At 35.1% G+C, this 13635-nt stretch overlaps 4 protein-coding genes across 6 annotated transcripts in view; 2 read left to right on the top strand and 2 right to left on the bottom strand.

The window, feature by feature from the left end:
* The first annotated feature begins 2570 nt into the window (after positions 1-2570).
* On the top strand, positions 2571-5446 carry LOC141388890 (uncharacterized). Its single transcript, XM_073959496.1, has 4 exons — positions 2571-3187; positions 3996-4128; positions 4194-4398; positions 4462-5446. The coding sequence occupies exons 1-4, from the start codon at positions 2638-2640 to the stop codon at positions 4729-4731; spliced, it is 1158 nt and encodes a 385-aa protein (XP_073815597.1). The 5' UTR covers positions 2571-2637; the 3' UTR covers positions 4732-5446.
* The window catches only part of LOC141388886 (protein Notchless-like), a 63535-nt gene continuing 54626 nt past the window's right edge, over positions 4727-13635 (top strand). The window contains exons 1-5 of one of the 2 annotated variants that reach the window (XM_073959473.1): positions 4727-7973; positions 8031-8252; positions 8317-8664; positions 8813-8939; positions 10473-11609. In XM_073959473.1, coding sequence (XP_073815574.1) covers positions 7517-7973; positions 8031-8252; positions 8317-8664; positions 8813-8939; positions 10473-11586 — 2268 coding nt within the window. In that variant the 5' untranslated portion in view covers positions 4727-7516 and the 3' untranslated portion in view covers positions 11587-11609. Of the gene's footprint in view, positions 7974-8030; positions 8253-8316; positions 8665-8812; positions 8940-10472; positions 11610-13635 lie in introns of those variants that run through there. The other variant, XM_073959474.1, reaches the window with a different exon arrangement.
* On the bottom strand, positions 5475-6196 carry LOC141388891 (neutral alpha-glucosidase AB-like). Of its 2 annotated transcripts, none has more exons than XM_073959497.1 (2): positions 5776-6196; positions 5475-5675 (listed from the first exon to the last, which is right to left on the bottom strand). In XM_073959497.1, the coding sequence occupies exons 1-2, from the start codon at positions 6058-6060 to the stop codon at positions 5475-5477; spliced, it is 486 nt and encodes a 161-aa protein (XP_073815598.1). In that variant the 5' UTR covers positions 6061-6196. The 2 variants fall into 2 exon arrangements, with proteins under 2 accessions (XP_073815598.1, XP_073815599.1); XM_073959498.1 differs by having other exon boundaries at positions 5475-5672.
* Positions 8946-12556, bottom strand: LOC141388889 (uncharacterized). Its single transcript, XM_073959495.1, has 2 exons — positions 11633-12556; positions 8946-10164 (listed from the first exon to the last, which is right to left on the bottom strand). The coding sequence occupies exons 1-2, from the start codon at positions 12540-12542 to the stop codon at positions 9869-9871; spliced, it is 1206 nt and encodes a 401-aa protein (XP_073815596.1). The 5' UTR covers positions 12543-12556; the 3' UTR covers positions 8946-9868.

Genomic DNA, 13635 nt, shown 5'->3' with positions numbered 1-13635 from the left:
TTGGGTACGTGGTTGTTACATTACGATGGTGGTTGCGTGCCAAAAATTGCTCTGTTCCAGAACCTGCAAGAAGCTACTATTTTTTACTACGATAAAATTTTTTCCTTTATGTTATGGGCAAAAATAGTAAAAATTAGTAGATTCTTGCAGTTCTGGAACAGACCAAATGTGTGTATGATGTACGCTACGATTTCCGTTGGGTACATGTACATAAACGCTAAAATATTTTTTAAAGTTTGTGTACATGAATACGGTAGTTTATCGTGTAACTTTTCTTGCTAGATACGGTAAAAAACGTTATGGTGCTTAGGAGAGAGTAGAGGTGAATGAGCTCCCTTTCTCCCTTCTTACCCATAAGCTCAAAACATTTTCATGAAAATGTTGATAGTCTGGCACAAGACTTACTTACATAAGTGACTTAAAAATAGGAAAACGCCAACAAAAAGTTCGTAATAAATGTTTCAACCAAATTAGTACATTGAAATTCAATTAAATTGGTTTCGCATTCGTAAAGTACTTATTCTTATACTTTTAATAGAGTTCATAATAGAAACAAAACTCTTTCTTTTCTCCAAATATGTCTCTTTATCTCCAACTATGTCATTCCTATTTACCGTGGTGTAACGGTATGCACACCCGCCTTGCACTCACATGGTTTGCGGTTCGATTCCCAGGTCAGGCAACATCACATTTTCAACGGTGGCAATACCCCTCAGTAATGTTTGCGACATTTCCTAACTATTTCAGCTATGTAAAACTTTCGCTACAAGTGGTGTCATAAGTCACGCTGTTCGGACTCGGCGATAAACTGTAGGTCTTATATCATTGAGCCAATATGAATCGGGGTGTACTGATTGATATGAGAGGAGTCTCCGTTGTCTCTTTTGGAATGTTTGTGGAACAATTATAATTTTATCCATTGCGATTCGTAAACACCCATGAAGGTTTTTGTGTTGACAACTGTTTCTAAAAAGGTTCTTATAGAACTAAAATTGGGTTGACCCAATGAATTACAGCAAATATTGGGCGAAAATTGCTTGTAAGTTTAAAAAAATACACATTTGTAGGCACCCGTTTCAGTATATGTATTAACAAGCGTTTAACAGCTATACCTAATTTAAGTCGTGACGTACAAAAAAGATTCACCTACCTACCACAACAATGCTCTCTGAGCGTCGGTATTACCCAAATACGTTGAATCCGAAATCCCATTTAAAACACAAAAACCGCGACTAAAACTTTATTAAATGTTTTCATTCGTAAAACAAACATTTTTCCTTTGCAATAAATTGTATTTAATGTTTTGTTGGGTTTTTGTTTTCAAAATACAAAACACACATACATACATAAAATAACATATCGTACGTTCAGTCAAAGTTGAAAATGTCCAACTTATAGCCCGTTTCCACGGTACGTCGTTCGTTCTCTATTCGTTGTTCGACCTATAACTACGAATAAATTACTTATTTCCCCACACAAAATTCTATGAACGAACGACGATTTTTCTACGTTGTTCTATTAGAAATACTCTCTGAACGACGAATAAGTATGTCCCATCCCTAACAAATGAGAGAATTTATCGAAAAATTAATTATGACATGTCTAAATTCGAAATTGAAAAATTTTTTGAAAACACAAAAATTGTTAGAAAAAAGGAAAAAGATGAATGAAAATTAATAAACTAAACATTTTATATAGATGCAGAAGGAAGATTGTGTTTCCTTTTTAATTCCACACACATTTCTTGTCCATTAGTTCAAAATCGCGTAAAAATCAGAAAGAAAAAGGAAACAAATAACTGAAAGTCTGTACATATACACAAACATTGTTTTGGCATGTCTCTCTCTCTCTTTAATTTTGAAAATATAAACATTTAAAAATATATTGAAAATACAAAATTATCCAGAATTTATGAAAAAAAAAAAATAATGAAATGTGTGTAGTTAAATATAGAAGATACATTTGCAGGAAAGTCTATTGCTTTTCCTATTCATTTATTGTATATTTTATGTGTTTTCGGTTCAAATTTTCGTGAAAACAAGGAAACAAAAATTAAGGAAATTTTGTTTATGTTTCTGTTAATTACGAATGGTGTCGTGGAAACGGGTTAATTCGTGTACGTCGTTCGACAGGCGAACAACGTAATCGAAACGCTCGTGTGAACATGACATTACAAGAAGTATACGCTCGACGTATTTCGGTAGTTCTCATAAGAATACATGTGTTCTACTTTTTTCACCACACACGCCCTGGGAATACGGTCGCATTTAGGCATAGCAGTAAGATATACGGCACAGGTCTTTTTAACATTAATAATTGTTGACTCATTCAAGCATTTTAGTTTTTTTATTTCAAAAGTAAAGCCTCGATCCATGGCTCCCAATGGTAAATATGCAAATTATTATCATAAGCTGTTCTCAGCTGTCCTCAAAATATTTTTCAGATTTCCCCAAAAATTCCCCAAATCGAATTATTTTTTCCCCACTTCAGAAAAAAATTCCCCAATTTGAGGAAAAATCCCAATACTGGCAACGCTGACCGTGTTTATTGTGCCTAGGGAATCACACAATACTACTGATCTTCAAGTGAAAAGCTTGTTTAAAAGCCACAAACATACATATTTCCATTAAAAAAAAGATGCCGACTTCTTCTGGAGCTGTCACTTCGGATTTACTTCATATTACATCTGATGAATTGTTAAAGTTTGCGAAGAAACCTGAATTTATGTCTAAACCATTCCTAGTACAGATTTACAACATCAATTATACTCGATTTACATCAGCTAAAACACTGCGTTATCTTTTTAAAGAGCCCAGCATGTCAGATTATCCTCTTGATCTGGAAGCTGATGCTGAAAGCTTTATTGATTTGAAATATTGTACCCAAAGGAATCTTTTGAGTCCATTGTTAAATAATTATTTTTGCGGCAAAGATGCGGTGAAAAGTGACAATTGTCAAAATAATAACTGGAATAACATTAATAATGTTGAAATGATCGATGTATACACAAGACGTGGAATTTTGGAAAAAATCATGGCATTTTATTACGAAATATATGATTTTGTTGTATTGGTGTCACGTTACAATGGTAAACTTTTTATGATAGAACGTCCGCAAACAGAGGAAGAATTTCAGGAAAATCAAGGAAACATGCATCACAGGCGCCTAACTCAAATAACAAGTGTTGGTAGGTGGTATATCTATAATGAACATTATTTATGTATGTATGTACCTAAATATGTATGTATATGGGTGGCATCTAATCAATGAGGCGTTCGGAGGAGTACAATAGAAACATAGGGTGTGGTTTCCGGTTAGGTTAAAGAATGCGTAGCTATCGTATAGGCAGCTACTTCACTCGGAGACTTTGTGGTCCTTAGTGCTGATCGTAATAGAATTATGAAATGTGGAATTAATGAAATAGAGAATTGTTGACAAAAGAAGAAATGACAGAGATTTTTAAATGATATTGAAGATTTTACTATTTTAGAAGAAAGAGTGTGAAGCTGAAAACATATCCAACATTTCGGTAAAGTTGGGCGTATGACAGCTGCAAAGTAATATCATTGAGCCGTATGTGGTATGTAGTTACTGACCTCCAGATTGGCTGAATAACCTGTTTTATTCGAAGATTACAAGCGACGTGGACGTCTGTCTCCTTCCCACTAGATCCCCTGTGTAAATTGCACCATCGTATCCAAAATTCATTATCAGGGCAATCATGAATATTTCCCTCGGATTTTTTCCGCACAGAAATTTTTTTAAAAAAGTTGACATTCTTTAGATTCTCTAGTCTAGATTCTCTTAATTATGGAATATTCTTGCCTTAGCAACAAAAATATTCCCTTTTTGGACATAAATACTGAAATAAAAAATGCGATATTGGGGAAAGGGAGCAAATTCCGCACGGAATTTTTAGTCATGATTACCCTGTATATACAAATTCGTGTAACTGAATGGTAAATTAATATATTTTATGTTTCTTTATAAAATAGATACCACACCAGAGGTATCAGATGGCAAGGATGACAACATATTTCAAATTGGAATACATGAAGCTATATTGGGAAAGTATAAGCTACACTATGGCGGTAGGGTCCATGAAATTAAATTCAGTGACAAATCAAAGTATGTACCGTTTATATTTTACCTTACATAGAAAAATTCACTTCATTTGGTTTTCTCTCTTTCAGAAATAATCTCAGCGAACTGAATAATGCCGATTTTGTTTCTATTAAACAAATGTGGTCTTCCATAAAGAATAAAAATACAAAATTTTTAAGGTATTGGCTACAAGCATATTTGTCGAATGTAAAGGAATTATATGTGGCATACAAAGATCCGAAGGGAATTGTTACAACACCACTTCAATGTATACAAACAAGACATCTTCCCACAGTAAGTACACCAGATCACTTTAAAATAACAACAATCAATAACAATTTGTTTGATTCTCTTTAGTGTTGTTCATGGCAACCAAATGTTTGTACAACATTTTTAAGTGAATTTTTGAACAAAGTTGGAGAGGTGATGTCAGAGGTGAATTCGTTGGATACCGTTTATGAATTTCAATTTCATTCAGGAAACAAAAAAGTTCAATATACCAAAAAATCAGGTGTGCCGTACCCTACATTATCTAAACTTGGCAGCACCTATTCGTTTGTCATTAGTCCCATGGTCCAAAGTGAATGCAGTTATTTGAACTCTCATCATCAGCTGACATTTTATTGACAAAGACAGACGGCGTGTGGTTTGTATCGTTCCTGAATTTTACTTTTACAATTTTCTAATCTATTTTTTTCTTTTCTTTTTCAGGATTTTCTCGTGTGATGATCTGCACGAGCCCACCCAAACTCTCGGTGGATCAGTATATGTTTCCTTGGAAGAATATGCCAGTCCACCGGTAGAGGAAGGAACTTTTGCATTCTCATCACACGAGGAAATGTTTGCAATGACCTGGCTTAGCATACCCAGCCATTGCAAACAACAGATCAACAGTTTTGGGCACAAGAAACAAATATAAGTTTCGCCTCCCCACCAATGAGGCTTGAATAAAAAAAATAATCGCCGCCCCCAAATACTTGTGGCCCACAACAACATACGCCACCAATCTATATTCGTGGCCCACAACAATTTTGCCACCCCCAAAATTACCATTGGCCACTTGGGCATGGCTAACTACACCCCGCATCCGTGTAGTTACCCTTAGAAAGTGCTCTAACCACACGGGCAAAAAGGTCTCTCCCTTAGGTACCCCCACGTCAAAATTTTTTTTGAGTCCATGGGCGGACTTCGGTTTGTTGGGGACGTCGCAACACAACCTGGATTTAAAAAAAAAAAACATTTTTCAAACCAGAATTTTTTGATATTATTTTCCAAACGTGGATTTTTTAGTAATTATTCTTCAGACGTATAAAATAATAAAAAAATTGTTTAATAAATCTAATAGTTAAGTTTAATTTCAAAATCTTTGTTTATGGCCACACCAGGTTTGCGTATGACGTAGGCCTTTTCATGGGATAGTTGATGTAGATAAATTTGCCTTGGCGATAATCGAATGACTTTTCATCATCCAAATAGAGGGTACCTTCAGCTTTGCCATTACGATCCAGGCACACAATCAATGTGTAGGGGTCATTCTTCATTAGAGGTGAGGAGCGGCGTATACGTTCCTTCTTGGGTACAATAGAGCCACCACGTTGGAAAACAGGGATCAAAAGAAAATCACATAAATATCAGAATTTCCTTGGTATGATAAAACTAAATTGCCCTTACCTTATAGTCATTAACGGCAATAGACTCCTTGCCAACACGTTCATATTTCTGATAGTTGTCAGCGTCATACCAAACATCTCCCACAGTTTTCTTTTCATCCAAAGCTGGGAAGTAAACACCCACTTTACTGACACCATGCTGCATAACAGGTCTAACCAAGATACGATCTTGCAACAAAAATTCATTATCAATGCTAAAAGCATCTTTATCCTTGGGATAATGGGCCAACAAGGGAAGTATAACCGGGCTGCCATCAACTTCATGTTCATAAAACATGGTAAACATGAGAATATTTGTGGCAAATGACAGCAACTTGACGTTTGGGAATGTCAGAGTTATGTTTTGGCGGGGAGAGTTACCAGATGTTAGGAGAGGTGTTGTGATGAAGTAGTCTGGTGATGATCATCAAAGAACAGTTTCTTTATTTAAATAATTTTTGTAGTCCTCCCAAGGCCACAACACGTGGATGTTTTTAAAATAAATTTCAAGCCCTCGCATGGCCACAAAACGTCAATTTTTTAAAGATTTTTTTAAGAACTTTTTCTAACCCTCCCAAGGCCACAAAACGTGGATTTTTAAAGAATTTTTGGTTCTTATTTCTCCATATGTGTAATTTGGCTCTTAAGTGACGATATCTCAGGAATGGTACCTTTTTTCAACAATCACAAAGACCATTCTTTTAGTTAATTTTTAAAGCAATAACTTTGACTTTAGACGGTTTTTTATTGGTCTTACAGAAAAAATCCATAATTGAAGATGATGACAGAACCCCTATGCCCTGGTTTAAATAAACATCTAAAACGCACATATGGAAAACAGTATGTTAACCGGACAAAAGGAAGTGGTTATTAGGAAAACAATGCTCGTCTCGATATTGTTCATTTTTCCAAGAGAAAGAACGAACGGAGATATTCAAAATTTGAGGCATTGATACGAAAACGTGTAAATGCTCAAAATTCACGTCGTTCTAGTAAAAAGTGTATTCTTTAAAGACGGATACGATTAGGCTGTAAGTTTGCAAAAGATGGTCTTGTCAACCAACCCATGGTTTAATAGAGATCAACTGATTGTAGTTATCAAATAGGTCCAGAGAAAAACGTAATTTTCAATTGACCAATTGTGGTCCATTGAAATATTAACATCAAGACTGGGAATTGAACCCAACACCGTCAGATTGCCAGTTTAAAGTTCGCTTAGCCGCGTAGGCCAATAAACTAATTCTAATTTAATTATAATTTTTCATTTATACTACTTTCTTCAAATGTATACTCAATAAATTGTGGGTTACGTCGTTTGGAATTTCAGAAAAATACAATTCCAAATGACGTAACCCACACAGCTTCTAACATTCTGGAAAAAATTTAATTTTTTTCCAAAAATATATTTCTTCCCTGTGTTAAAACACGACACTAAAAATTTTCGATATTTTATTAAACCGTTTTCATTTTATAACGTTTTTTGCTTCTCCTGTAAAGTTTTATTTTTGTGGGTTACGTCTTCCGGCATTTATGGTGACGATATATACTTTGTTGGGTCTTCAATGATTATTTCGAGTAGTTACAAACGTAGTGACAAACTTAATATACCCCCATCCTATGGTGGAGGGTATAAAAAAGTCGATTAACCGCAAGTACTTACCTATCCCAAGTTACATTCCCTGGTGCATTGTTATGGAAAAGAAGAAGAGGGCTTGGCGCCATTGCAGGTGTAAAATTTGAGTTGGAGATATCATTAATAAAAAATGTCGAAAAGAGTTAAATTAAATGAGGAAGATACGAATCAGGCACGATCTGTTTCGGATTTACCACCAACTGTTGTCATTTCAATAATTGTCAGTCCTGATGGTGCTCATTTAGCCAGTGCTTCAGGTGATAATATTGTACGGCTTTGGGATTTAAATACAGAAACACCACATTTTACATGTCGTGGGCATAAGGAATTGGTTATGTATTTAACATGGTCACCAGATGGAAAGAAATTGGCCAGCGCCTGTGAGACAGGTAACATCATACTATGGGATCCTGATACGGGAAAACAAGTGGGTCGCACATTAACGGGCCACAAGGAATGTGTTAATTGTTTGAGTTGGGAGCCGTATCACAAAAATCCAGATTGTCGTAAAATTGTAAGCGGCAGTAGTGATGGCGATTGTCGTATTTGGGACACAGTATTGGGAGAATGTTGCATGGAAATGTGGAGTAAGTGAAAGTGGTGTTAATAATTATTCATCTTAACTTTTGTAAATGTTTTTGTAGTTCATGAAGCTGCAGTCACAGCCGTGCGTTGGGGAGGAGCAGGATTAATTTATACATCATCGAAAGATAGAACGTTAAAAGTATGGCGTGCAGCAGATGGATCACTTTGTCGTACATTTACTGGCCATCCTCATAGGGTAAATAATATTGCCCTCAATACCGATTACGTGCTACGAACAGGTCCTTTCCAGGATAAGAATAAGAAATATTGTGACATAAAGAGTAGGTTAACACAAACGAGGAATCGTCATATCTTAAGATAAATTTATTTCTTCTTATCTTTCAGAGGAGGAATTACAAAATATTGCATTGGAGCGTTACAAAAAAGTGTGTCCTGATGACATTGAATCATTGGTATATTGTTCGGATAATACTTTGTACCTATGTGTATCGAATCGAAATAAATGTGTACTTCGAATGACTGGTCATCTAGATGTTGTTAATGACGTTAAATATTCACCAAACGCAAAAGTAATAGCTTCAGCATCATCCGACAAATCTGTATGTCTGTGGCGGGCCAACGATGGACAATTCTTAAACGAATTCTGTGGTCATGTTGAGGCAGTTTACACATTGGCATGGTCGGCAGATTCTACATTACTTCTCAGTGGAAGCAAAGATTGTACACTAAAAGGTAGGTTTATATGCCCGTAGTCATAGTGACGTAACAAACAGAGAGAATTTGAAATCTATTCTAAGTTCGGCTTACGGAACAAATGTTCTGTAATGGGCCAGATAAGTAAGTCATGTTGAAGCACATTCAAAATATATTTATATTTCAGTTTGGAGTGTGGAAACAAAGAAATTGGCAGAAGAATTACCCGGACATGATGATGAAGTTTTAGCTGTGGATTGGGCCCCTGATGATTCCAAAGTGGCTTCTGGTAGTAAAGACAAAGTTGTCAAATTGTAAGTAAAAAATCAGTGGGGCTAGTGTTGCTAACGTTGTTGTTGTAGTACATGTAAGATGCAACTTTAGATATATCCATTGCATACATCTATATATCGTCACCATAAATGCCCGAAGACGTAACCAACAAAACCAAAACTTTACAGGAGAAGCAAAAACGTTATAAAATTAAAAACTGATTTATGGAATATTAATCTTATGAAGGCGAGTATATGGGATATTATCCATCATATACGAAGGGGAATAAGTAGTGAAAGCAAAACCGCTGAAGTGCTTAGTTTTGAGATCCTCCATTACAACAAAATCTGCAATATTACCACATTTTCCGAAATGCCATTTCTTGAATTTTATCGTTGTTTTTGAACGCAGAAGCTTAAAATTTTGCCAGAGCATGTATTTTAGCTTAATATATCAGATTGCATCAAAAAACGAATTTCGATTTTCATGTCGGTTACGTCTTCGGGCATTTATGGTGACGATATATAAAATTGAAATTTGTTTGTCTGTTTGTTTGTTTCTTTGTTTGTTTGTGCCGCTGAACAGAATAGAATTTGTAGAATTTATATGCAAATATCTTTAGAACTATTACAGATACAATCTCCAAAACTACATTATATTCAAATCTAAAATAAAAATAACATTTTGAAGCCGGAATTTGGGTGTTTTTTTTTTTTAAATAATAATTTTAATAATAATTAATTAATAATAAAAATAACATTTTGAAGCCGGAATTTGGGTGTTTTTTTTAAATAATAATTTTAATAATAATTAATTAATAATAAAAATAACATTTTGAAGCCGGAATTTGGGTGTTTTTTTTTTAAATAATAATTTTAATAATAATTAATTAATAATAAAAATAACATTTTGAAGCCGGAATTTGGGTGTTTTTTTTAAATAATAATTTTAATAATAATTAATAATAATTTTATATAGCCGGTGGCGAAGACTCCCGATCTCGTTCCTCTTCGATATCATATTTAGAACCATGGATACTGGAGGGTGGAGGGGTTTTTTTATTTAAGTTGAATTTTCTATAGTGCCTATATAAGCTGGTTGCAGGGATGGAATATGTATTGGCCGCCTTGCGGACAGTGGCGCCGGTTGTCACAACCATTTCTATTGCATCTTTTACCCTTTCTTTATACTCCTTTGCTTTATAAGTACACCCTTTCCGGCTGTTGACAATTTTTGGTTTTTTTCCAGAACAATCTTTCTGCTTACCTGGAAAAAAGAAGGGGAAAATAATTTGTGTAGTGTGAGATAAGGCTGGGTTTTCAGAAATTCGAAGTAGAAGGGTACAAAAAGTACCAAAAGGTACTAAATAAGGTACCCTTTGTATTCGACAAACGGGAAATATTCTATTAAGAGATGTATTGTAATGTAGGATTTAAGTAGTTTTGGAAATTCGACTTTGGTGACGGATAGATGAATCTTATTATATTATTAGGTGTACTTCTTGTAATCGGCTAAGGTCTTTTGCATTGTACTGTAGAGTAAACGAACACACATATTATTTTCTTCTACATTAGCAATATGACTCAAACCCAAAAAAGGATTATAATGACAAAAGCCTTACAATCCAGAAAAAAGTATGCCATGGACCAAATTGTTCTTCGTACACCACCACTTGATGTTGTTGAGCGTTCCTACTACCCGTGGAAGAGGATGGGATTTGTGGAATCCACGAGGAAACATTTGTTCGACTTCTTCGGTGGTAAAAGCGAAGAAAACAAAAAATGCATCCTGTCATTCGATGGTTTAAGTATAGGTGCATATATTTTCATCTTAAGTGGCATTAAATCGAAATGGATGCTCTTCATGGGAATAGATTTCATTGAAAACAAGGTCAAGTACACCACAGCGGAGATGAACGGGATGCTATGCCGGATTTATGATGCAGCAGAAAGCATCGGCGTAATAATTGTTGCCAACGTCTGCGATGCTGCTATCGAGCACATCGGATTGGTACCAAATTATTCTATTTATAATTGCGAATATCGTGGAAAACTATTTTTTATTGACATGGTCCATTTATTTTCGAGTTTAATAATACACTTCCTATCTGATCAAATACGCTGCAATAAATTGGTCGTTCGGCATAAGCTTGCTGCGAAGGACGACCAGAATATATCTATGCTGTTGCGTCAGTACGAGTACGACAACTTTTCATTTGAAAAATACGAAAAAATATTTAACAACACCTGCGTAGCTGAACTTGAGCGGAAATCTCGCTCAAATCCCACTGACATCGATTTACAGAATGTATATAAATTCGTATCGATAAATACAAAATTATTACGATTTCTAAAAGTGGGAGGAACATCACTGGAACATAAAAAAAAGATTATCAGACAATACAAATCGTTCCTGGAAACAGTCGATTTTCCAAACAGGAACACCATATACACCACATTCAGTGTATGGGAAAAATTGTTTGATGAACACGGTGATGTGTATTATCAATACCTCACAACTCATCATACTATTGAAAAATTCATCAAAGATGTAAGACGACGAACAGGACCTTATGTAACAATATCTAGCATGAAGTATGCAAAGGCTCGATTCGATGCCTGCATTGAATGCACCGAAAGTTTAGAAGGAGCATATAATTTATTTATGAAAGAATCAGAATTCCCATAATAAAGATTTTAATGAAAATTCTAGTTAAAAGTGTATTTTGTCTTACCGAGGGCTTTGGATGTTGTGGGTTTACAAGCAGGTGAGGGGCTAAGTGGGCTTCGCATCGGTGAGCATCTAGGTGAGGGGGTGCATGGAGTACATATCCCATCGCTATTTTCGGAATCTCTACCGAAGAGCAATGGGCTATGAATCCTCTTTCTTGTTGAGCCCATAATATCAATATCGTTTAAATCAGCATTACTGTTTCTAGAAACAGGGACCACAGCCTCGTCCATGACTTTTGAATTATTATCTTCGGTCTCCATAATATCAATATCGTTTAAATCAGCATTACTGTTTCTAGAAACAGGGACCACAGCCTCGTCCATGACTTTTGAATTATTATCTTTGGTCTCCATAATATCAATATCGTTTAAATCAGCATTACTGTTTCTAGAAACAGGGACCACAGCCTCGTCCATGACTTTTGAATTATTATCTTTGGTCTCCATAATATCAATATCGTTTAAATCAGCATTACTGTTTCTAGAAACAGGGACCACAGCCTCGTCCATGACTTTTGAATTATTATCTTTGGTCTCCATAATATCAATATCGTTTAAATCAGCATTACTGTTTCTAGAAACAGGGACCACAGCCTCGTCCATGACTTTTGAATTATTATCTTTGGTCTCCATAATATCAATATCGTTTAAATCAGCATTACTGTTTCTAGAAACAGGGACCACAGCCTCGTCCATGACTTTTGAATTATTATCTTTGGTCTCCATAATATCAATATCGTTTAAATCAGCATTACTGTTTCTAGAAACAGGGACCACAGCCTCGTCCATGACTTTTGAATTATTATCTTTGGTCTCCATAATATCAATATCGTTTAAATCAGCATTACTGTTTCTAGAAACAGGGACCACAGCCTCGTCCATGACTTTTGAATTATTATCTTTGGTCTCCATAATATCAATATCGTTTAAATCAGCATTACTGTTTCTAGAAACAGGGACCACAGCCTCGTCCATGACTTTTGAATTATTATCTTTGGTCTCCATAATATCAATATCGTTTAAATCAGCATTACTGTTTCTAGAAACAGGGACCACAGCCTCGTCCATGACTTTTGAATTATTATCTTCGGTCTCCACAATATCAATATCGTTTAAATCAGCATTACTGTTTTTAGAAACAGGGACCACAGCCTCGTCCATGACTTTTGAATTATTATCTTTGGTCTTCATTTCATTTGATTGAGGAACGCGATTTGGCAGCGGCAATTCGGTTCCTATCCTCGCACTGCCAGATGTTGATGGCTTATTGCACATTGTTCCACTTGTCGCCGCACCACAATTACTGGACTTTTTAGTCTTTTGCGATTTATTCGATATCAATGAGTCCCTTGAACGTTCTGTATCCGAACCAGCACCCGTGGGTAAGAGGACGCTTGAGTTGGTGCTGTTATTTGGAGTAAAACTTGTATTCAGTGATGTATTGATGTTATGTTGCTGCTGCTGATGGTGTTGATTTTGATTTTCATCCCTTTCTTCCATTTTTTTCATTACCTTTAATAGAACCTCCAGCAATTTCCTGTTAGTTTGTTCGGAATGTTCTAAAAGTTCCATACAGCGATGCAGAACGTCCAATACACACATAACAATTTTTTCCGTCATGTTTTCAAAACGTCCTTCACTTTTTTCACTTTCAAAATCCAATTCCAATTTACCAAAATATTTTTTTCCAATTTACACGTGCAACAACAACATTTACCAAAATATTTTTTTTTCCAATTTACCAAAATATTTTTTTCCAATTTACACGTGCAACAACAACATTTACCAAAATATTTTTTTTCCAATTTACCAAAATATTTTTTTCCAATTTACACGTGCAACAACAACATTTACCAAAATATTTTTTTTCCAATTTACCAAAATATTTTTTTCCAATTTACACGTGCAACAACAACATTTACCAAAATATTTTTTTTCCAATTTACCAAAATATTTTTTTCCAATTTACACGTGCAACAACAACATTTACCAAAATATTTTTTTT

Source organism: Musca autumnalis, unplaced genomic scaffold (genome assembly GCF_047663935.1).
Source record: "Musca autumnalis isolate F117 unplaced genomic scaffold, ASM4766393v1 scaffold_1, whole genome shotgun sequence".
In the NCBI taxonomy this organism is placed as follows: Eukaryota; Metazoa; Arthropoda; class Insecta; order Diptera; family Muscidae; genus Musca; species Musca autumnalis.
Note: the sequence above shows the minus strand (reverse complement) of the source record. Positions and strands in the feature narration are given on the sequence as shown.

Coding starts and splice junctions, on each gene's coding strand:
- LOC141388890 (XM_073959496.1), top strand. CDS start 2,638: ATGCCGACTTCTTCTGGAGCTGTCACTTCGGATTTACTTCATATTACA. Junction 3,188..3,995: donor AACTCAAATAACAAGTGTTG/GTAGGTGGTATA, acceptor TTTATAAAATAG/ATACCACACCAGAGGTATCA. Junction 4,129..4,193: donor AAATTCAGTGACAAATCAAA/GTATGTACCGTT, acceptor TCTCTCTTTCAG/AAATAATCTCAGCGAACTGA.
- LOC141388891 (XM_073959497.1), bottom strand. CDS start 6,060: ATGTTTACCATGTTTTATGAACATGAAGTTGATGGCAGCCCGGTTATA. Junction 5,676..5,775: donor TTGCCGTTAATGACTATAAG/GTAAGGGCAATT, acceptor ATTGTACCCAAG/AAGGAACGTATACGCCGCTC.
- LOC141388889 (XM_073959495.1), bottom strand. CDS start 12,542: ATGGAGACCAAAGATAATAATTCAAAAGTCATGGACGAGGCTGTGGTC. Junction 10,165..11,632: donor CACAACATCCAAAGCCCTCG/GTAAGACAAAAT, acceptor TCTTTTTTCCAG/GTAAGCAGAAAGATTGTTCT.